The 20,467-nt window shown below is 48.0% G+C and overlaps 1 protein-coding gene across 2 annotated transcripts in view; it reads left to right on the top strand.

Annotated features, from left to right (window-relative positions):
- The window catches only part of LOC140467945 (zinc finger protein Gfi-1b-like), a 110,955-nt gene that overhangs the window by 32,399 nt on the left and 58,089 nt on the right, over positions 1 to 20,467 (top strand). For both annotated transcript variants that reach the window (XM_072564026.1, XM_072564025.1), the window contains exons 2-3: positions 2,266 to 2,410; positions 5,136 to 5,390. In XM_072564026.1, coding sequence (XP_072420127.1) covers positions 2,302 to 2,410; positions 5,136 to 5,390 — 364 coding nt within the window. In that variant the 5' untranslated portion in view covers positions 2,266 to 2,301. The remainder of the gene's footprint in view (positions 1 to 2,265; positions 2,411 to 5,135; positions 5,391 to 20,467) is intronic.

Below are 20,467 nucleotides of genomic sequence, written 5' to 3'. Positions count from 1 at the left end.
TAACAAAGGCCAATGACATGTTGACCTTCACTGGAAGGGGCACTGAGAATAAGGATAGGCAAGTTATGCTGCAGCTTTACAGAACGTTAGTTAGGCCATCCTTGGAATACTGTATACAGTTCTGCTCACCGGACTACAGAAGGATCTGGATGCTTTGGAGAGGGTCCAGTAAAGGTTTACCAGGATGTTGCCTGGTATTGGCTGTGGGGGAGTGGAGGGGGGGAGGTTTAGCCATGAAGAAAAGCTGGATAGACTGGGTTTATTTTCACTGGAATGCAGGAGGTTGAGGGGTGACCCGATGGAAGTCTATAAGATTGTGAGTGGCATAGATAGGGTGGAATGTATGAGGCTTTTTCCCCAGGGTGGAGGGGTCAGTTACTGGGGGGGGGGGACAGGTTCAAGGGGCTGGGGGAGGGGGACTTTGAAAGGTTTGTGTGAGGCAGGATTTTCCTATGAAGGGTGGTGTGTGCCTGGAACACGCTGCCAGAGGAGGGGGTGGAAGCAGATACAATATCAGCATTCAAGAGGCACTGAGACTGATCCATAGATAGGAAGGGAATAGAGGGATACGGATCCTGTAAGTGAAGGGCAGAATGTGTCAGCACAGGCTTGGAGGGCTGAAGGGCCTGTTCCTGGGCTGGATTGTTCTTTGTTATAGAGTCATAGAGTCATAGAGATGTACAGCACAGAAACAGACCCTTCGGTCCAACCCGTCCATGCCGACCAGATATCCCAACCCAATCTAGTCCCACCTGCCAGCACCCGACCCATACCCCTCCTATCATATACCCATCCAAATGCCTCTTAAATGTTGCATCACTTCCTCTGGCAGCTCATTCCAAGCACATACCAGTGTGAAAACGTTGCCCCTTAGGTCTCTTTTATATCTTTCCCCTCTCTCCCTAAACCTATGCCCTCTAGTTCTGGATTCCCTGACCCCAGGGAAAAGACTTTGTCTATTTATCCTATCCATGCCCCTCATAATTTTGTAAACCTCTATAAGGTCACCCCTCAGCCTCCGACACTCTAGGGAAAACAGCCCCAGCCTGTTCAGCCTCTCCCTGTAGCTCAGATCCTCCAACCCTGGCAACATCCTTGTAAATCTTTTCTGAACCCTTTCAAGTTTCACAACATCTTTCCGATAGGCAGGAGACCAGAATTGCACGCAATATTCCAACAGTGGCCTAACCAATGTCCTGTACAGCCGCAACATGACCTCTCAACTCCTGTACTCAATACTCTGACCAATAAAGGAAAGCATTTATTTATTACAGTATTAATTTATTTATTAAATCTTTATTTCCCCATTACTATATCCAGGATAACCTGCTCCCTGGTTGACTCCATATTGTTCTGGGAATCTATCCCAAATACATTATCTGAATTTGTTATTGTAACTACAACTTGATTGTCTCAATTAACATGAAGATTAGAGTCATCTGTAATTACTGCTGTTTTTATTTAATGTGCTCCTATAATTTGTTGATGTATAGACTTTCCTATGACATGGTTACTGTTTTGGAGTCTATATCCTTCTCCTACCAGTATCTAAAACCCCATGCTCCACTCAAATAGACTGCGCACCATTCAAACTGAGATAATTTCAAACAACTGTCATTTCATCTCTCAGTAACAGTGCCTTCCCATCCCTCCTGTCTTTCCAAACGATCAAATAGCCCTGAATGTTAAATCCCGAATTGGGATCTCATTATGACCATGATGGCTATGAGACCATATCCGTTTCCCTCGATTTGTGCTGTCACAAATCTGAGTTCTTTGTGCATTAAGATACAAGGCTTCGATAATCCTAACGTCTCCTTGAACTGCAGCCCTATTTACCTCCTTCCTCTTCAATACTTTGGCCACTAACATTGCATTTACTATTCCTGCTGTTATTGCTCTCTTTGTTTCTCTTTCCTCTGTCACCCTGCTTCGGGTGACAAATTCTCGGTCACTTCCACCGAATTCTAGGTTCAACCTGCCCCAGTCTGGCCCAGGTGTAATTTTGTGCTGGTCCCCAAATGCTTGTGTCACAGCCCGTGATACAATCTGAAAGAATTCCGATAGATTAGTCAAATATGATTTCACAAAACCATGCTGATCCTTCCCGATGACCTGAAACGTATCAGAATGCCCCACTATACCTCCTTATTATAATCTCCTAACTTTCTCCCTCCGAGAGATGTTGAGCTAACTTTGGTGCTGAGTACTCAGTGTGAATTGTAGGCTCACTCAGGTTTACAAGGATTTGTGTTATATTTACAGAGCGTGGTGTAACACTCCAACTGGGAGGTTAACAGGATGCCCCGATCCTTCCTTGTGAGGTGTAAGCGGGTCAGTAGTTATCAGGAGCAGCTCTATAGCGATGGAGAGAGTGTCCCAGGACGACTTGGAACAGCGCACAGTGCAGGTAAGCAGCTTGTGTTCAGATTTGCTCATTCCTGTCCCCCCCCCTCCCCCTCGTCAGCACAGGGAAGTGTGAGAGTCCGGTGAAGACTATCGTGTGTCTAGTCTCTGCTCTCCAGCTCATGTTATTTAGACATGTGAAATAATTGTGGATATTTTCTGCTGTCACTATGGATAGCTCATTTCAGACACAGGTTATCCACGGTAAGGGTATGTACGGTGAGGGGTATTCGTGGTCATGGGTATCCGCAGTGAGGCGTATCCACAGTGACATGTATCCACGGTGATGTGTATCCACGATGAAGGGCCAAAAGATCGGTCCATGGGGCAAAAGCAGTGTACAAGAGTAAAATTGCAGCAATATGAAAACTGAGTGTAAAAGCTTCTCTAAATCTGTGGACAAAAAGAGCATTAAAAATAAATTCTAACAGTCAGAAGTTGAGGCAATGATAAGGGAACACAGAAATGGCAAAAGAATTGAGCACAGGTTTTGGTTCTGTTCTTCACGGAAGTCGGCACAAATTACCTGCCAAACAACCGATGGATGAAGAGCCCAATGAGAGGGTGGGATTGATGGAGATCAGTATTAGTAAGGGAATGGTGTAAGGGATCAATGGAACTGAAGGCTATCGCATGACCACAGCCTGATAATATCTATCCTTGGGTACGCATCGAAATGGACATCAAAACATTGGATAAATCAGTGTCATCTTCCAGAATTTAATTGGCTCTAGAGTAGTTCAGTATGGGATTAGAGAGTGGAAAATGTCACTCTGCTGCTTAAATAGGGAGAGAGAGAGAAAAATATCAGGCATTACAGACCACTCAGTATAATATCAATGGTGGGGAAATGCTGGCGTGTATTTGGAAAGACATAACAGAATGTTTGGTAAGCATTAACAGGATTAAATACATGCAGCACGAGTTGATGAAAGACAAATCATACTTAATAAATCTACTAGAGTTTTTTGAGGACGTAACTAGTAGAATAGATAACAAAGAGCCTTTGGCCGTGGTACATTTGGAATTCCAGAAGACTTTTGATCAGATCCTACATAACAGGCTAGTGGGCAAGATCGCCTTGCATGGGAGACGGTGTAAAGTATTGGCATTGATTGGGTGGCAGACTGGAGACAGAGTGTGGGAACAGGGAAGGGCAGGCAGGAACTAATAGGGTCCTGGGAGAAAGTGAGGGCTGCAGATGTTAGAGATCAGAGGGGAGAGTGTGGGGCTGGAAACGCACAAGCAGGTCAGACAGCATCCGAGGAGCAGGAGAGTCAACGTTTCAGGTATAAGCCCTTCATCAGGAATCCCCAAAATGTCGATTCTCCTGCTCCTCGGATGCTGCCTGACCTGCTGTGCTTTTCCAGCACCACACTCTTCGACACTAGAAGGGTTACTGCGTGGGTCCCAGGTATTCACAACGTACGTGTATAACCTGGATGGATGATCCAATTGCAATATTTCCAAATTTGTTGGCAACACAAAATTAGGAAGGATTGTGAGTTGTGAGGAGGATGCAAAGGAGGCTTCAAGGTAGGCTTGGACAACATTGGGTGTGTGGACAGACACGTGGCAGATGCAGGATAACATGGCCTTAGGTGAAGTGATATACTTAGGTGTGAGAAACAGGAAGGAAGAGTGTTGGCTAATTGCTGATATATTGGGAAGTATGGATATACAAAGGATTGTGGGCATCCTTGCACAACAGGAAATAGATAGACCATAGAAAGGATAAGGCCAAAGTTATGTTGGCCTTACTACAAGAGGAGTTGAGTTCAGAAGTAATGTGTTTTACGCAGTTATACAGGGCTTTGGTGAGACTGGCCCTGGTGCATTATGTACTGTCTTGGTCCTCCCTGACTTCAGAAAGGACATCCTTGCCAAACAGGAAGTGTAGGGAAGTTTCACTCGGCTAATACTAGGGATGGTAGGTCTGTCCCATGAGGAAGATTGGTTCAGCTGGGTCTGTATTGGCTCAAATGGAGAACGATGAGAGGGGATCTGATTGAAACATAAACATTTCTCACTGGGCTGGACAGACTAGGTACAGGGTGGACATTCTCCCTGACTGTAGATCCAAGGGGACGCAGTCACAAGATAGGGAGTAGGCCATTTCAGACTGAAGCGGGGAAAACGTATTTCACTCAAAGATTAGTTCACCTGTAGAATTCGCCACCACTAAAGCCAAAGACCCTGAATATATTTGAGACAGCTACATTTTTTAATGTTAAAGGCATCAAAGGGTATGGCATTGAGGTAGGGGATCAACCATGATCATACTGAGTGTGGGATAAGCTTGGAAGGCCAAATGGCCAATTCGTCTTCCTGGTTTCTCACTTCCTACCCACAGGCTAGGCCACCATTACCCCTCCCCCCGCCTGCTCAGGACAACTCAAGTCTCTATCCCCCTTTGGTGGCACTAAGCCAACACACAGATATCGGGCAGCTCAATGGGGCTGCATCTTGGCATGTAGTCTACAGAAGGAGATATTGCCTCTCCACCCAGCCCTCCAAGTCAGCATGAGGACTGAGCAGTGACTGACTCCTGAAGACCCCTCGATGTACTGCTCTCCACCCAGGCCCAGGGGACATGGGGTCCCCCAATCTGGTCTGGTTCCCTCGTTGCCCAGTTTTGCTGTCACACTGTCTACTGTGCTAACACTCATTGGCCACCACCCCATCTCCTACCCCCCCTTGACTCTGCCTCTCTCCTTCTTTGTCTTCAGGACGAGCTGATGAAGAGAAGCCTGTGCCCCAAGGAGCGTCAGAATCCCTGACCAAATTCCTGGATCCCCCCCGGAGTGTCAATCCCATTGAGAAGGACAGCCTGGGGCAAGGGTCAGAGTTTGGATGTTGGAGACCACCTCAGATAAGCACTGGATCAGTCAGTGGGCGAGAGATCTTCACAAATCCTCACGGTCCAGAGACAGGGAAGTGCGAGAGCTCAGTGGAGAACATCTGGGGGTCTGTCTCCTCATCTGGTGGGTCTTTATAAACTTCAGAGCTTCCTGCAGTTGTGCCCTTGGTTCATTCCAACTCCTTCTCCCAAGCAGTAGCCACCAGCGGGAAGCTCCATTGACCTAGCAGCAGCAGTTGGCCATTCAGCCCATCGGTCCCACCATTCGATGAGGTCATCATGGATCTGAAAACCTCCAACTCCAGCTCCCTCCCCTTACCCCAAAGCCCTTAACTCCCTGACAGTTTAAAAACCCATCTACCTCAGCCTTGAATATCCTGTAATGGCCCAGTGTGACCAGCCCAGTGTGACCAGCCCAGTGTGGCCAGCCCAGTGCAGTAAACAATTACACAGCCTAACTCAGGTCCAGCCTCTTCTCAGCCCTCCCACAAAAGGGTCTTCACATCCATCCTGTCAAATCCCCTACAACTCTTAAAGGTTTAACTAAGGTCACCTCTCATTTTTAAGGGGTAGCGTTTCAAACTGCCCCCAAACCTGTCCTCCCAAGACAATCCCCCCCCACGCTCAGGATCAACCATGACCCTTCTCTAGAGAGTCTTCAATGCCGCGATCTCTATCCCTAAGTTCAAGAGCCTAAAATTGTTCACTGTATTCCAACTGTCCGACTCGGCCTTCGTACAGTTTTGGTGAGACCCCCCCTATTTTTAAACCCTATTCCCTTTGAAATAAAGGCAAACATTCCATTTGTCCTCCCTGTTTCGGGTTGAAGTTGGATGCTCGATATTTGTGATGTATTCAAGGGGTCTCCCAGATCCCTCTGTGCTGGAGCTTTCTGAAGTTTTTCTGCATTGAAATAGCATTCTTGCTGTCAATCTCACATTTTCCCACATTATGTTCCACCTGCTCATGTGTTCATCCTGTCTCCATCCATCTGCAGACTCTTTGTGTCATGGTCACTGCTCATGGCTACAATATATTCACTTTGCTCATTAAAATCGTTGCTATATCTTGTAAATAACTGTGGCCCTGGTCCCTGAATCCCTGAGGCACTTCACTAGGTACAGGTTGAGAATGCCCCCTAACCCCAACTCTTTGTCTCCCGTTCGTTAGCCAATCCTCTATCTGTCTTGTAATTTCACCAAAACTGTTGGAGTGCCAGACAGTGAGGAGAATTGTCAAAGGATACAGTAGGACATCAATAGATGGTAGATTGATGCAGAGAAATGGCAAATGGAATTTAATCTGGACAAAAGCCAGGTGATGAAAGATCAAATTCAGGTGCAAATTATACAATGAATGGTAAATCCTCTGAGAGCATTGTCAGACAGAGAGATCTGAGCATGGTCAATGAGGGATGCAGCAGCAAAGACTCTTCAGAGGCAACTCCTTCACTTGTGATGGGAGCAGAATAATAAAGGAGGTGATTATCTTGCTGGGATTATTCTTCAGGCCTCCCAACAGTCAGATAGAGAGATGAAAGAGCAAATACGTAGGCAATTTATAGAAGGCGAGAACAGGGTTATTTAGATTTACATTACATTACAGTGTGGAAACAGGCCCTTCGGCCCAACAAGTCCACACCGCCCCGTCGAAGCGTAACCCACCCATACCCCTACGTCTACCCCTTACCTAACACTACAGGCAATTTAGCATGGCCAATTCACCTGACCTGCACATTTTTGGACTGTGGGAGGAAACCGGAGCACCCGGAGGAAACCCACGCAGGCACGGGGAGAATGTGCAAACTCCACACAGTCAGTTGCCTGAGGCGGGAACTGAACCCGGGTCTCTGGCGCTGTGAGGCAGCAGTGCTAACCACTGTGCCACCGTTGTAGATGGAGCAGATTTCAGCTTTGCTAACAGTGACTGGGATCACCCTTATCAGGGTGGAATCTTTAAAGAGTTGAGTTTTCTGTGCCAGTATGTAGATTTCAACATCATTAGGGGCAGGATCTGGCAAACCCAGAACGACTCGCAAATTTGGAAGGTGGGAGCCTTTTCAAGGTAGCGCGAGCTCGGAGCCAGTGTGTGCCCCTTGGCGAGAGCGAGCCCAGGGAACCCTGGGATGTCAAGGGGTATTGAGAGCTTAGTCAGCAAAAGGAAGGAAACATAGATCAGGTACAGCATGTTAAAAACAGAGGAGGACCCTCAAATATATACACAGTGCAGGAAGGAAATTAGGAAGGCAAAAGGACCTCAAAATATATGGTATTAAGAAAACGCTAAGGCTTTTTATAAATACATTAACAGGAAGAGGATTCGCAGGGCAAGGGTGGGACCTGTGAGAGACTCAGAGGAGGTAACCTGTACATGGAGCCAGTGGGGAGATCTTAAACAAACACTTCTCATCTGTATTCACAAAGGAGAAGGAGACTGTAGCCGGGGATTCCAGGTGGGATGGTGAGGTTCGAGAACGTGTTAAGATTAATAAAGAGGGGGTATTAGCTGGTTCAGCAGGCAGGAAGGTGTATAAATCCCCCAGGCCTGATGAGCTATATAGCTGGCTGTACTGGAGGAGATTTCTGAGAATCTGGCAGGGCTATTTCAGACTTCAGTGGCCACAGATGGTCACCAGATGACAGGGGAGTGGCTAATGTGGTTCCTTCGTTCAAGTCAAGCAACAGGGGTAGGCCAGGTAATTACAGAGCAGTTAGTCTGATGGCAGTGGGAGGGAAATTTTTGGAAACAATACTGAGAGATGGGATTATTCAACACTTGGAAAAGCAGAGATTGATCAAAGAATGCCTACAGTGTGGAAACAGGCCCTTCAGCCCAACAAGTCCACACTGAGTATCCCATCCCCTATTACTCTACATTTACCCCTGACTGATGCACTTATCCTGCACATCCCTGAACACTCTGGGCAAGTATCATGGCCAGTTCACCTAACCTACACATCTTTGGACTGTGGGAGGGAACCAGAGGAAACCCACACAGACACAGGGAGAATGTACAAACTCCACACAGAGAGTCGCCCAAGGCTGGAATCGAACCCGGGTCCCTAGCACTGTGAGGCAGCAGTGCTAACCACTGACCCACCGTGCCGCACTGTGTGGTAGATTGATCCTGTCTGATTAATTCAATTGATATGGAGGAGCTGGTGTTGGACTGGGGTGGACAAAGTTAAAAATCCGACACCACCAGGTTATAGTCCAACAGGTTTATTTGGAAGCACTAGCTTTCAGAGCACTGCCCCTTCATCAGGGGGTTGTGGAGCAGGACCATGGGACACAGCATCATAGTGTGGTACACTGATGTGATACATTGAACAAACCTGGGTTACTGTTACTTCTGAAAGAATGACAATGTAGGTTTTGGATCATTAATATGTAAATCCCAGAATGTCTTTCCAATCACATTTCTGAGCTGAGATGTCCCATTTTATTTTATAAAACCTTAAGCTATCTCAAAACTTTGACGTGAAACCTTCAACTCATTCCAAAAGGTAAAAGACTTAACAGCAACCGAGATTTGTTCAATATTTCGCATCAGTGTATGAGACTGTGACCCTTTGCTCTACATTCTGTGTCCCATGATCCTGGTCTACAACCCCCTGGTGAAGGAGCAGCGCTCCGAAAGCTAGTGCTTCCAAATAAACCTGTTGGACCATAACCAGGTGTTCTGGGATTTTTGACCTAATTCCATTGAGTTAGGCCTTTGACAGGCCTCCCACATGGAAGGCTGATCCAAAAGGTGAGATCCCATGGGACCCAAGACAAGTCGGCAAACTGCACCCAAAATTGGCTTGTAAACAGGAGATAAAGGGTGATGGTGAAGGGATGTTATTGAGATTGGAAACCATTGGTGTACCACAGGGATGGGCGCGGGGACCCTGACTGTTTGTGACTTACATTGGCTGTGAATGTAGAACGTATAATTAGTAAATTTTTTAAATGACACTAAAATGGGGGGGTGTTATTGATAGTGAGGAGGCTGTTCTCAAGCTCCAGTCTGATATTGTCCAGCTGGAAAATAGGATAGAACAATGGACGATGGAACTTAATCCTGATGGGTGCAAGGTGTTGTACATTGGGGAGGTCTAATAAGGACAGGATGTCCATGATGAATAGTAGGCCCTAGGGAGTACTGAGGAACAAGGGGAAAGTGGTATAATGAAGGTGTAGAGAACAGTGGACAGGCTGCAGCCTTCATTACCCAGGCTGTAACATTTAACAGCAAGGAAGTCTTGGTTCAACTTTATAAAGCATTGGGTCGACTCCAAAAGAAACGCTGTGTGCAGTTCTGGTCTGCACACTATTGGAAGGAGGTGATTGCATTGGCGAGGGTGTAGGGGGGAGAGTCACCAGGATGGAAAGGCCCAGCTCTGAGGAGAGACTCAATGGGCTCTCTCTGTTTTCCGTGGAGCAGAGGGGGCTGGATGGGCGATCTGATTGAGGGATACTACATTGTGAATCATCGCCAGAGTAGATCATGACAATCCCACTCCCAAGGGAGGTGTGTCCAAGCCAAGAGGGTATACAGTCTAAGATGAGGAGTAAATAGTTGAAAGGGGAGCTGAAAAAAGACATTTTCACCCACTCTGCCTGAGAGGATGGTGGAGGCAGGTATTCTGACAACGTTGAAGAACCAGCTGGTGGGCACTGAAAAGAAACAGGAGGCTATGGGCTGAGAGTGGGTAAATAGGGTGGGTCTAGTTTGGTGATCAGCCTGTTTGTATGCTTTGTGACTCTGTGGACAGTTACTTCAGATATGGACTCACCGTGCACAACAATAACACAACGGTCATCAGCCTTGAGTTTAATGCTTTGTTAGTGACAGTCTGTCAGTGACCTCAAACTCAGGGTTGGATAGAGTTGTGATTGAGTCTGCTTTTTATTAGTGTGGAAACAGGCCCTTCGGTCCAACAAGTCCACACTGACCCTCTGAAGAGTAACCCACCCCAGACCCACTCCCCTATATTTCCCCCTGACTAATGTACCTAGCCTACACATCCCTGTACACTCCGGGCAATTTCCCATGGCCAATCCGTACCGACCTGCACATTTTTGGACTGTGGGAGGAAACCGGAGCACGCAGAGGAAACCCACGCAGACGCCGGGGGAACGTGCAAACTCCACACAGACTGAGGATGGGATCGAACACGGCGCTGTGAGGCAGCAGTGCTAACACTGAGCCACTGTACCACCCAGCCCCTTCCAGTTACATTCTCCACCAATACAGAGGGTCAGGGTCAATGGGGAACAGAATCTCCCTGAGTTACTGTGGGCTTTGTGACTGAATCATCCATCAGTTTTCCCTGGGGGAGGTGCCGGATAACTGGAGAATTGCAAGTGGTCTTGTCCAAGGGAAAGTTGTTCGATTAATCACCACAATCACAGAGCAATCACTTGATGTTCAGAGGGTGGGAAAGCTCCAGATCTACAAACAGTGAGGAGGGAACCTCTAGAAACAATCATCCAGGATGGAATTAATAATCCCAAGGCGAAAGGGTTGATTAGGTAGAGTCAACGTCGATTACTAAAGGGTAAAAACAATGACTGCAGACGCTGGAAACCAGAGTCTGGATTAGTGGTGCTGGAAGAGCACAACAGTTCAGGCAGCATCCCAGGAGCAGGACAATTGATTGTTTTGGGCAAAAGCTCTTCATCAGGAATACTGTATGAAGGGTTTCTGCCCGAAATATCGATTTTCCTGCTCCTCGGATGCTGCCTGAACTGCTGTGCTTTTCCAGCACCACTAATCCAGACTCTGGATTTCGAAGGAGGAGTCATATTCAACCAATTTGCTGAAACTTTTTGAAGTTGATAGAAAGAGACCATGAGGGTATTGTTAATGAGAGAGATTTCCAAGAGGCATTCAACACAACAGACTTGTGAGGAAGGTTATAGGTTAGGGCAAAAGATGGTCTGTAGCAACTGTACAAAATGGGTTAAGCGATAGGAAACAGAGGAATACCCAATGGATATTGTTTGACCTAGTGGAAGGTTTATTGCAGAATTCCCCAGGCACTGGGACTCCGACTTCTTCTGATACCAACGATTAGGATCTTGGGATCTGTTCTGTGTTCTGTGCTCTGTGTTCTGTGCTCTGTGCTCTGTGTTCTGTGCTCTGTGTTCTGTGCTCTGTGTTCTGTGTTCTCTGTTCTGTGCTCTGTGTTCTGTGCTCTGTGTTCTCTGTTCGGTGTTCTCTGTTCGGTGTTCCTGTGTTCTCTGTTCTGTGCTCTGTGTTCTCTGTTCTGTGTTCTGTGTTCTGTGCTCTGTGCTCTGTGCTCTGTGCTCTGTGTTCTGTGCTCTGTGTTCTGTGCTCTGTGTTCTGTGCTCTGTGCTCTGTGCTCTGTGTTCTGTGTTCTGTGCTCTGTGTTCTGTGTTCTGTGCTCTGTGCTCTGTGCTCTGTGTTCTGTGTTCTGTGCTCTGTGCTCTGTGCTCTGTGCTCTGTGCTCTGTGCTCTGTGTTCTGTGCTCTGTGTTCTGTGCTCTGTGCTCTGTGTTCTGTGCTCTGTGTTCTGTGCTCTGTGCTCTGTGCTCTGTGCTCTGTGCTCTGTGTTCTGTGCTCTGTGTTCTGTGCTCTGTGTTCTGTGCTCTGTGCTCTGTGTTCTGTGTTCTGTGTTCTATGCTCTGTGTTCTGTGCTCTATGCTCTCTGTTCTGTGCTCTGTGCTCTGTGCTCTGTGTTCTGTGTTCTGTGCTCTGTGTTCTCTGTTCGGTGTTCTGTGTTCTGTGTTCTGTGCTCTGTGCTCTGTGCTCTGTGTTCTGTGTTCTCTGTTCTGTGCTCTGTGCTCTGTGTTCTCTGTTCTGTGCTCTGTGCTCTGTGCTCTGTGCTCTGTGCTCTGTGTTCTCTGTTCTCTGTTCTGTGCTCTGTGCTCTGTGCTCTGTGCTCTGTGCTCTGTGTTCTGTGTTCTGTGTTCTGTGCTCTGTGTTCTCTGTTCGGTGTTGTGTGTTCTGTGTTCGGTGTTCTGTTGTCTCTGTTCTGTGTTCTGTGTTCTCTGTTCGGTGTTCTGTGTTCTCTGTTCTGTGCTCCGTGTTCTGTGCTCTGTGTTCTGTGCTCTGTGTTCTGTGCTCTGTGTTCTGTGCTCTGTGTTCTGTGCTCTGTGTTCTGTGCTCCGTGTTCTGTGCTCTGTGTTCTGTGCTCTGTGTTCTGTGCTCTGTGTTCTGTGCTCTGTGTTCTGTGCTCTGTGCTCTGTGCTCTGTGTTCTATGCTCTGTGCTCTGTGTTCTGTGTTCTGTGTTCTCTGTTCTGTGCTCTGTGTTCTGTGTTCTGTGCTCTGTGCTCTGTGTTCTCTGTTCTGTGCTCTGTGCTCTGTGCTCTGTGCTCTGTGTTCTGTGTTCTCTGTTCTGTGCTCTGCTCTGTGCTCTGTGCTCTGTGTTCTGTGTTCTGTGTTCTGGGTTCTCTGTTCTGTGTTCTCTGTTCGGTGTTCTGTGTTCTGTGTTCGGTGTTCTGTTGTCTCTGTTCTGTGTTCTGTGTTCTCTGTTCGGTGTTCTGTGTTCTCTGTTCGGTGTTCTGTGTTCTCTGTTCTGTGCTCTGTGTTCTGTGCTCTGTGTTCTGTGCTCTGTGTTCTATGCTCTGTGTTCTGTGCTCCGTGTTCTGTGCTCTGTGTTCTGTGCTCTGTGTTCTGTGCTCTGTGCTCTGTGCTCTGTGCTCTGTGTTCTGTGCTCTGTGCTCTGTGCTCTGTGTTCTATGCTCTGTGCTCTGTGTTCTGTGTTCTCTGTTCTGTGCTCTGTGTTCTGTGTTCTGTGTTCTCTGTTCTGTGCTCTGTGCTCTGTGTTCTCTGTTCTGTGCTCTGTGCTCTGTGCTCTGTGCTCTGTGTTCTGTGTTCTCTGTTCTGTGCTCTGCTCTGTGCTCTGTGCTCTGTGTTCTGTGTTCTGTGTTCTGGGTTCTCTGTTCTGTGTTCTCTGTTCGGTGTTCTGTGTTCTGTGTTCGGTGTTCTGTTGTCTCTGTTCTGTGTTCTGTGTTCTCTGTTCGGTGTTCTCTGTTCGGTGTTCTCTGTTCGGTGTTCTGTGTTCTCTGTTCTGTGCTCTGTGTTCTGTGCTCTGTGTTCTGTGCTCTGTGTTCTATGCTCTGTGTTCTATGCTCTGTGTTCTGTGCTCCGTGTTCTGTGCTCTGTGTTCTGTGCTCTGTGTTCTGTGCTCTGTGTTCTGTGCTCTGTGTTCTGTGCTCTGTGCTCTGTGCTCTGTGTTCTATGCTCTGTGCTCTGTGTTCTGTGTTCTCTGTTCTGTGCTCTGTGTTCTGTGTTCTGTGTTCTCTGTTCTGTGCTCTGTGCTCTGTGTTCTCTGTTCTGTGCTCTGTGCTCTGTGCTCTGTGCTCTGTGTTCTGTGTTCTCTGTTCTGTGCTCTGCTCTGTGCTCTGTGCTCTGTGTTCTGTGTTCTGTGTTCTGGGTTCTCTGTTCTGTGTTCTCTGTTCGGTGTTCTGTGTTCTGTGTTCGGTGTTCTGTTGTCTCTGTTCTGTGTTCTGTGTTCTCTGTTCGGTGTTCTGTGTTCTCTGTTCTGTGTTCTCTGTTCTGTGTTCTCTGTTCGGTGTTCTGTGTTCTCTGTTCTGTGCTCTGTGTTCTGTGCTCTGTGTTCTGTGCTCTGTGTTCTATGCTCTGTGTTCTGTGTTCTGTGTTCTGTGCTCTGTGTTCTGTGCTCTGTGTTCTGTGCTCTTTGCTCTTTGCTCTGTGCTCTTTGCTCTGTGCTCTGTGTTCTATGCTCTGTGCTCTGTGCTCTGTGCTCTGTGCTCTGTGCTCTGTGCTCTGTGTTCCGTGTTCTGTGTTCCGTGTTCTATGCTCTGTGCTCTGTGCTCTGTGCTCTGTGCTCTGTGCTCTGTGCTCTGTGTTCTGTGCTCTGTGCTCTGTGCTCTGTGTTCCGTGTTCTGTGCTCTGTGTTCTATGCTCTGTGTTCTGTGTTCTATGCTCTGTGTTCTGTGCTCTGTGTTCTGTGCTCTGTGTTCTGTGCTCTGTGTTCTGTGCTCTGTGTTCTGTGCTCTTTGCTCTTTGCTCTGTGCTCTTTGCTCTGTGCTCTGTGTTCTATGCTCTGTGCTCTTTGTTCTGTGTTCTATGCTCTGTGCTCTGTGTTCTGTGTTCTGTGCTCTGTGTTCTGTGCTCTGTGTTCTCTGTTCTCTGTTCTGTGTTCTGTGTTCTGTGTTCTGTGCTCTGTGCTCTGTGTTCTGTGCTCTGTGCTCTGTGTTCTGTGCTCTGTGCTCTGTGTTCTGTGCTCTGTGCTCTGTGCTCTGTGCTCTGTGCTCTGTGCTCTGTGTTCTATGCTCTGTGTTCTGTGTTCTATGCTCTGTGTTCTGTGCTCTGTGCTCTGTGTTCTGTGCTCTGTGCTCTGTGTTCTGTGTTCTGTGCTCTGTGTTCTGTGTTCTATGCTCTGTGTTCTGTGCTCTGTGCTCTGTGTTCTGTGCTCTGTGCTCTGTGTTCTGTGCTCTGTGCTCTGTGCTCTGTGTTCTGTGTTCTGTGCTCTGTGGTCTGTGTTCTGTGCTCTGTGTTCTGTGCTCTGTGCTCTGTGTTCTATGCTCTGTGCTCTGTGCTCTGTGTTCTATGCTCTGTGCTCTGTGTTCTATGCTCTGTGTTCTGTGTTCTGTGCTCTGTGCTCTGTGCTCTGTGCTCTGTGCTCTGTGTTCTGTGCTCTGTGCTCTGTGTTCTGTGCTCTGTGCTCTGTGTTCTGTGCTCTGTGCTCTGTGCTCTGTGTTCTGTGTTCTATGCTCTGTGCTCTGTGCTCTGTGCTCTGTGCTCTGTGTTCTGTGCTCTGTGCTCTGTGCTCTGTGTTCTGTGCTCTGTGCTCTGTGTTCTGTGCTCTGTGCTCTGTGCTCTGTGCTCTGTGCTCTGTGTTCTATGCTCTGTGTTCTATGCTCTGTGTTCTATGCTCTGTGTTCTGTGCTCTGTGCTCTGTGCTCTGTGTTCTGTGTTCTGTGTTCTGTGTTCTATGCTCTGTGTTCTGTGTTCTGTGTTCTGTGTTCTGTGTTCTGTGTTCTGTGCTCTGTGCTCTGTGCTCTGTGCTCTGTGCTCTGTGCTCTGTGTTCTATGCTCTGTGTTCTGTGCTCTGTGTTCTGTGCTCTGTGTTCTGTGCTCTGTGTTCTGTGCTCTGTGCTCTGTGTTCTGTGTTCTGTGTTCTGTGTTCTATGCTCTGTGTTCTGTGTTCTGTGTTCTGTGTTCTGTGTTCTATGCTCTGTGCTCTGTGTTCTGTGCTCTGTGCTCTGTGCTCTGTGTTCTGTGCTCTCTGTTCTGTGCTCTGTGTTCTGTGCTCTGTGTTCTGTGCTCTGTGCTCTGTGCTCTTTGCTCTGTGCTCTGTGTTCTGTGTTCTGTGCTCTGTGTTCTGTGCTCTGTGCTCTGTGCTCTGTGTTCTGTGTTCTATGCTCTGTGTTCTGTGTTCTATGCTCTGTGTTCTGTGTTCTATGCTCTGTGTTCTATGCTCTGTGCTCTGTGCTCTGTGTTCTGTGCTCTGTGCTCTGTGTTCTGTGCTCTGTGCTCTGTGCTCTGTGTTCTGTGCCCTGTGTTCTGTGCCCTGTGTTCTGTGCCCTGTGTTCTGTGCCCTGTGTTCTGTGCTCTGTGCTCTGTGTTCTATGTTCTGTGTTCTGTGTTCTGTGCTCTGTGCTCTGTGTTCTCTGTTCTGTGCTCTGTGTTCTGTGCTCTGTGCTCTGTGCTCTGTGTTCTGTGCCCTGTGTTCTGTGCCCTGTGTTCTGTGCTCTGTGCTCTGTGTTCTGTGCCCTGTGTTCTGTGCCCTGTGTTCTGTGCCCTGTGTTCTGTGCCCTGTGTTCTGTGCCCTGTGTTCTGTGCCCTGTGTTCTGTGCCCTGTGTTCTGTGCCCTGTGTTCTGTGCCCTGTGTTCTGTGCCCTGTGTTCTGTGCTCTGTGCTCTGTGCTCTGTGCTCTGTGCTCTGTGTTCTCTGTTCTGTGCTCTGTGTTCTGTGCTCTGTGCTCTGTGTTCTCTGTTCGGTGTTCTGTGCTCTGTGTTCTGTGCTCTGTGTTCTGTGCTCTGTGCTCTGTGTTCTGTGTTCTGTGCTCTGTGCTCTGTGTTCTGTGCTCTGTGTTCTGTGTTCTATGCTCTGTGCTCTCTGTTCTGTGCTCTGTGCTCTGTGCTCTGTGCTCTGTGCACTGTGTTCTGTGTTCTGTGTTCTGTGTTCTGTGTTCTATGCTCTGTGCTCTGTGTTCTGTGTTCTGTGTTCTGTGTTCTCTGTTCTGTGCTCTGTGCTCTGTGCTCTGTGCTCTGTGTTCTGTGTTCTGTGTTCTGTGTTCTGTGTTCTCTGTTCTGTGCTCTGTGCTCTGTGCTCTGTGTTCTGTGTTCTGTGTTCTGTGTTCTGTGTTCTGTGTTCTCTGTTCTGTGCTCTGTGCTCTGTGCTCTGTGCTCTGTGCTCTGTGTTCTCTGTTCGGTGTTCTGTGTTCGGTGTTCTGTGTTCTCTGTTCTGTGCTCTGTGTTCTCTGTTCGGTGTTCTGTGTTCTGTGCTCTGTGTTCTCTGTTCGGTGTTCTGTGTTCTGTGTTCTCTGTTCTGTGCTCTGTGTTCTCTGTTCTCTGTTCTCTGTTCTCTGTTCGGTGTTCTGTGTTCTCTGTTCTGTGTTCTCTGTTCGGTGTTCTGTGTTCTCTGTTCTGTGCTCTGTGTTCTGTGTTCTCTGTTCTATACTCTGTGCTCTGTGCTCTGTGTTCTATGCTCTGTGTTCTGTGTTCTGTGTTCTGTGTTCTATGCTCTGTGCTCTGTGTTCTCTGTTCTCTGTTCGGTGTTCTGTGCTCTGTGTTCTGTGCTCTGTGCTCTGTGTTCTGTGTTCTGTGCTCTGTGCTCTGTGGTCTGTGCTCTGTGTTCTGTGTTCTATGCTCGGTGCTCTCTGTTCTGTGCTCTGTGCTCTGTGCTCTGTGCACTGTGTTCTGTGTTCTGTGTTCTGTGTTCTGTGTTCTATGCTCTGTGCTCTGTGTTCTGTGTTCTGTGTTCTGTGTTCTCTGTTCTGTGCTCTGTGCTCTGTGCTCTGTGCTCTGTGTTCTGTGTTCTCTGTTCTGTGTTCTCTGTTCTGTGCTCTGTGCTCTGTGCTCTGTGTTCTGTGTTCTGTGTTCTGTGTTCTGTGTTCTGTGTTCTCTGTTCTGTGCTCTGTGCTCTGTGCTCTGTGCTCTGTGCTCTGTGTTCTCTGTTCGGTGTTCTGTGTTCGGTGTTCTGTGTTCTCTGTTCTGTGCTCTGTGTTCTCTGTTCGGTGTTCTGTGTTCTGTGCTCTGTGTTCTCTGTTCGGTGTTCTGTGTTCTGTGTTCTCTGTTCTGTGCTCTGTGTTCTCTGTTCTCTGTTCGGTGTTCTGTGTTCTCTGTTCTGTGTTCTCTGTTCGGTGTTCTGTGTTCTCTGTTCTGTGCTCTGTGTTCTGTGTTCTCTGTTCTATACTCTGTGCTCTGTGCTCTGTGTTCTATGCTCTGTGTTCTGTGTTCTGTGTTCTGTGTTCTATGCTCTGTGCTCTGTGTTCTCTGTTCTCTGTTCGGTGTTCTGTGCTCTGTGTTCTGTGCTCTGTGCTCTGTGTTCTGTGTTCTGTGCTCTGTGCTCTGTGGTCTGTGCTCTGTGTTCTGTGTTCTATGCTCGGTGCTCTCTGTTCTGTGCTCTGTGCTCTGTGCTCTGTGCTCTGTGTTCTGTGTTCTGTGTTCTCTGTTCTGTGCTCTGTGTTCTGTGTTCTGTGTTCTCTGTTCTGTGCTCTGTGCTCTGTGTTCTCTGTTCTGTGTTCTCTGTTCGGTGTTCTGTGTTCTGTGTTCGGTGTTCTGTGTTCTCTGTTCTGTGTTCTATGCTCTGTGTTCTATGCTCTGTGTTCTGTGCTCTGTGCTCTGTGTTCTGTGCTCTGTGTTCTATGCTCTGTGCTCTGTGTTCTCTGTTCGGTGTTCTGTGTTCTCTGTTCTATGCTCTGTGCTCTGTGTTCTGTGCTCTGTGCTCTGTGTTCCGTGTTCTGTGCTCTGTGTTCTATGCTCTGTGCTCTGTGCTCTGTGTTCCGTGTTCTGTGTTCCGTGTTCTGTGCTCTGTGTTCTATGCTCTGTGTTCTATGCTCTGTGTTCTGTGCTCTGTGCTCTGTGTTCTGTGCACTGTGTTCTGTGCTCTGTGCTCTGTGTTCTGTGTTCTGTGTTCTATGCTCTGTGTTCTGTGTTCTATGCTCTGTGCTCTGTGTTCTGTGCTCTGTGTTCTGTGCTCTGTGTTCTGTGCTCTTTGCTCTGTGTTCTCTGTTCGGTGTTCTGTGCTCTGTGCTCTGTGCTCTGTGCTCTGTGTTCTGTGCTCTGTGTTCTGTGCTCTGTGTTCTGTGTTCTATGCTCTGTGTTCTGTGCTCTGTGCTCTGTGTTCTGTGCTCTGTTTTTTGTGCTCTGTGTTCTGTGCTCTGTGTTCTGTGTTCTGTGTTCTGTGTTCTATGCTCTGTGTTCTGTGCTCTGTGCTCTGTGTTCTGTGCTCTGTGTTCTATGCTCTGTGCTCTGTGTTGTATGCTCTGTGTTGTGTGCTCTGTGCTCTGTGTTCTATGCTCTGTGTTCTATGCTCTGTGTTCTATGCTCTGTGTTCTGTGCTCTGTGTTCTGTGCTCTGTGTTCTGTGCTCTGTGCTCTGTGTTCTGTGCTCTGTGTTCTGTGCTCTGTGTTCTGTGCTCTGTGTTCTGTGCTCTGTGTTCTGTGCTCTGTGTTCTGTGCTCTGTGTTCTGTGCTCTGTGTTCTGTGTTCTTTGCTCTGTGCTCTGTGCTCTGTGCTCTGTGTTCTGTGTTCTATGCTCTGTGCTCTGTGTTCTATGCTCTGTGCTCTGTGTTCTGTGCTCTGTGCTCTGTGTTCTGTGTTCTATGCTCTGTGCTCTGTGTTCTATGCTCTGTGCTCTGTGTTCTGTGCTCTGTGCTCTGTGCTCTGTGTTCTGTGCTCTGTGCTCTGTGTTCTATGCTCTGTGTTCTGTGTTCTGTGTTCTATGCTCTGTGTTCTGTGTTCTGTGCTCTGTGTTCCGAGCTCTGTGTTCTGTGCTCTGTGCTCTGTGTTCTATGCTCTGTGCTCTGTGTTCTGTGTTCTGTGTTCTATGCTCTGTGTTCTGTGTTCTGTGTTCTGTGTTCTGTGTTCTGTGTTCTGTGCTCTGTGTTCTGTGTTCTGTGTTCTGTGTTCTGTGTTCTGTGCTCTGTGCTCTGTGTTCTGTGCTCTGTGCTCTGTGTTCTGTGTTCTGTGTTCTATGCTCTGTGCTCTGTGTTCTGTGCTCTGTGCTCTGTGTTCTGTGGTCTGTGTTCTGTGCTCTGTGTTCTGTGTTCTGTGTTCTGTGCTCTGTGCTCTGTGTTCTGTGTTCTGTGCTCTGTGTTCTGTGCTCTGTGTTCTGTGCTCTGTGCTCTGTGTTCTGTGCTCTGTGTTCTGTGCTCTGTGTTCTCTGTTCTGTATTCTCTGTTCTGTGCTCTGTGCTCTGTGCTCTGTGTTCTGTGTTCTGTGTTCTGTGTTCTGTGTTCGGTGTTCGGTGTTCTGTGCTCTGTGTTCTGTGTTCTGTGTTCTCTGTTCTGTGCTCTGTGTTCTCTGTTCGGTGTTCTCTGTTCGGTGTTCTCTGTTCGGTGTTCTCTGTTCTGTGTTCTCTGTTCTGTGTTCTCTGTTCTGTGTTCTGTGCTCTGTGTTCTATGCTCTGTGCTCTGTGCTCTGTGCTCCGTGTTCTGTGCTCTGTGTTCTGTGCTCTGTGTTCTGTGCTCTGTGTTCTGTGTTCTATGCTCTGTGTTCTGTGCTCTGTGTTCTGTGCTCTGTGCTCTGTGCTCTGTGCTCTGTGCTCTGTGTTCTGTGTTCTGTGCTCTGTGTTCTGTGCTCTTTGCTCTGTGCTCTGTGCTATGCTCTGTGCTCTGTGTTCTGTGCTCTGTGTTCTGTGCTCTGTGTTCTGTGCTCTGTGTTCTGTGCTCTGTGTTCTGTGCTCTGTGTTCTGTGCTCTTTGCTCTGTGCTCTGTGTTCTATGCTCTGTGCTCTGTGCTCTGTGTTCTGTGTTCTGTGCTCTGTGCTCTGTGCTCTGTGTTCTGTGTTCTGTGCTCTGTGCTCTGTGTTCTGTGCTCTGTGTTCTATGCTCTGTGCTCTGTGTTCTATGCTCTGTGCTCTGTGTTCTATGCTCTGTGCTCTGTGTTCTGTGTTCTGTGCTCTGTGCTCTGTGTTCTGTGTTCTGTGCTCTGTGTTCTGTGCTCTGTGCTCTGTGCTCTTTGCTCTGTGTTCTGTGTTCTGTGCTCTGTGCTCTGTGCTCTGTGCTCTGTGTTCTATGCTCTGTGCTCTGTGTTCTATGCTCTGTGCTCTGTGTT

This window comes from Chiloscyllium punctatum, chromosome 46, assembly GCF_047496795.1.
Source record: "Chiloscyllium punctatum isolate Juve2018m chromosome 46, sChiPun1.3, whole genome shotgun sequence".
Classification (NCBI taxonomy): domain Eukaryota; kingdom Metazoa; phylum Chordata; class Chondrichthyes; order Orectolobiformes; family Hemiscylliidae; genus Chiloscyllium; species Chiloscyllium punctatum.
Note: the sequence above shows the minus strand (reverse complement) of the source record. Positions and strands in the feature narration are given on the sequence as shown.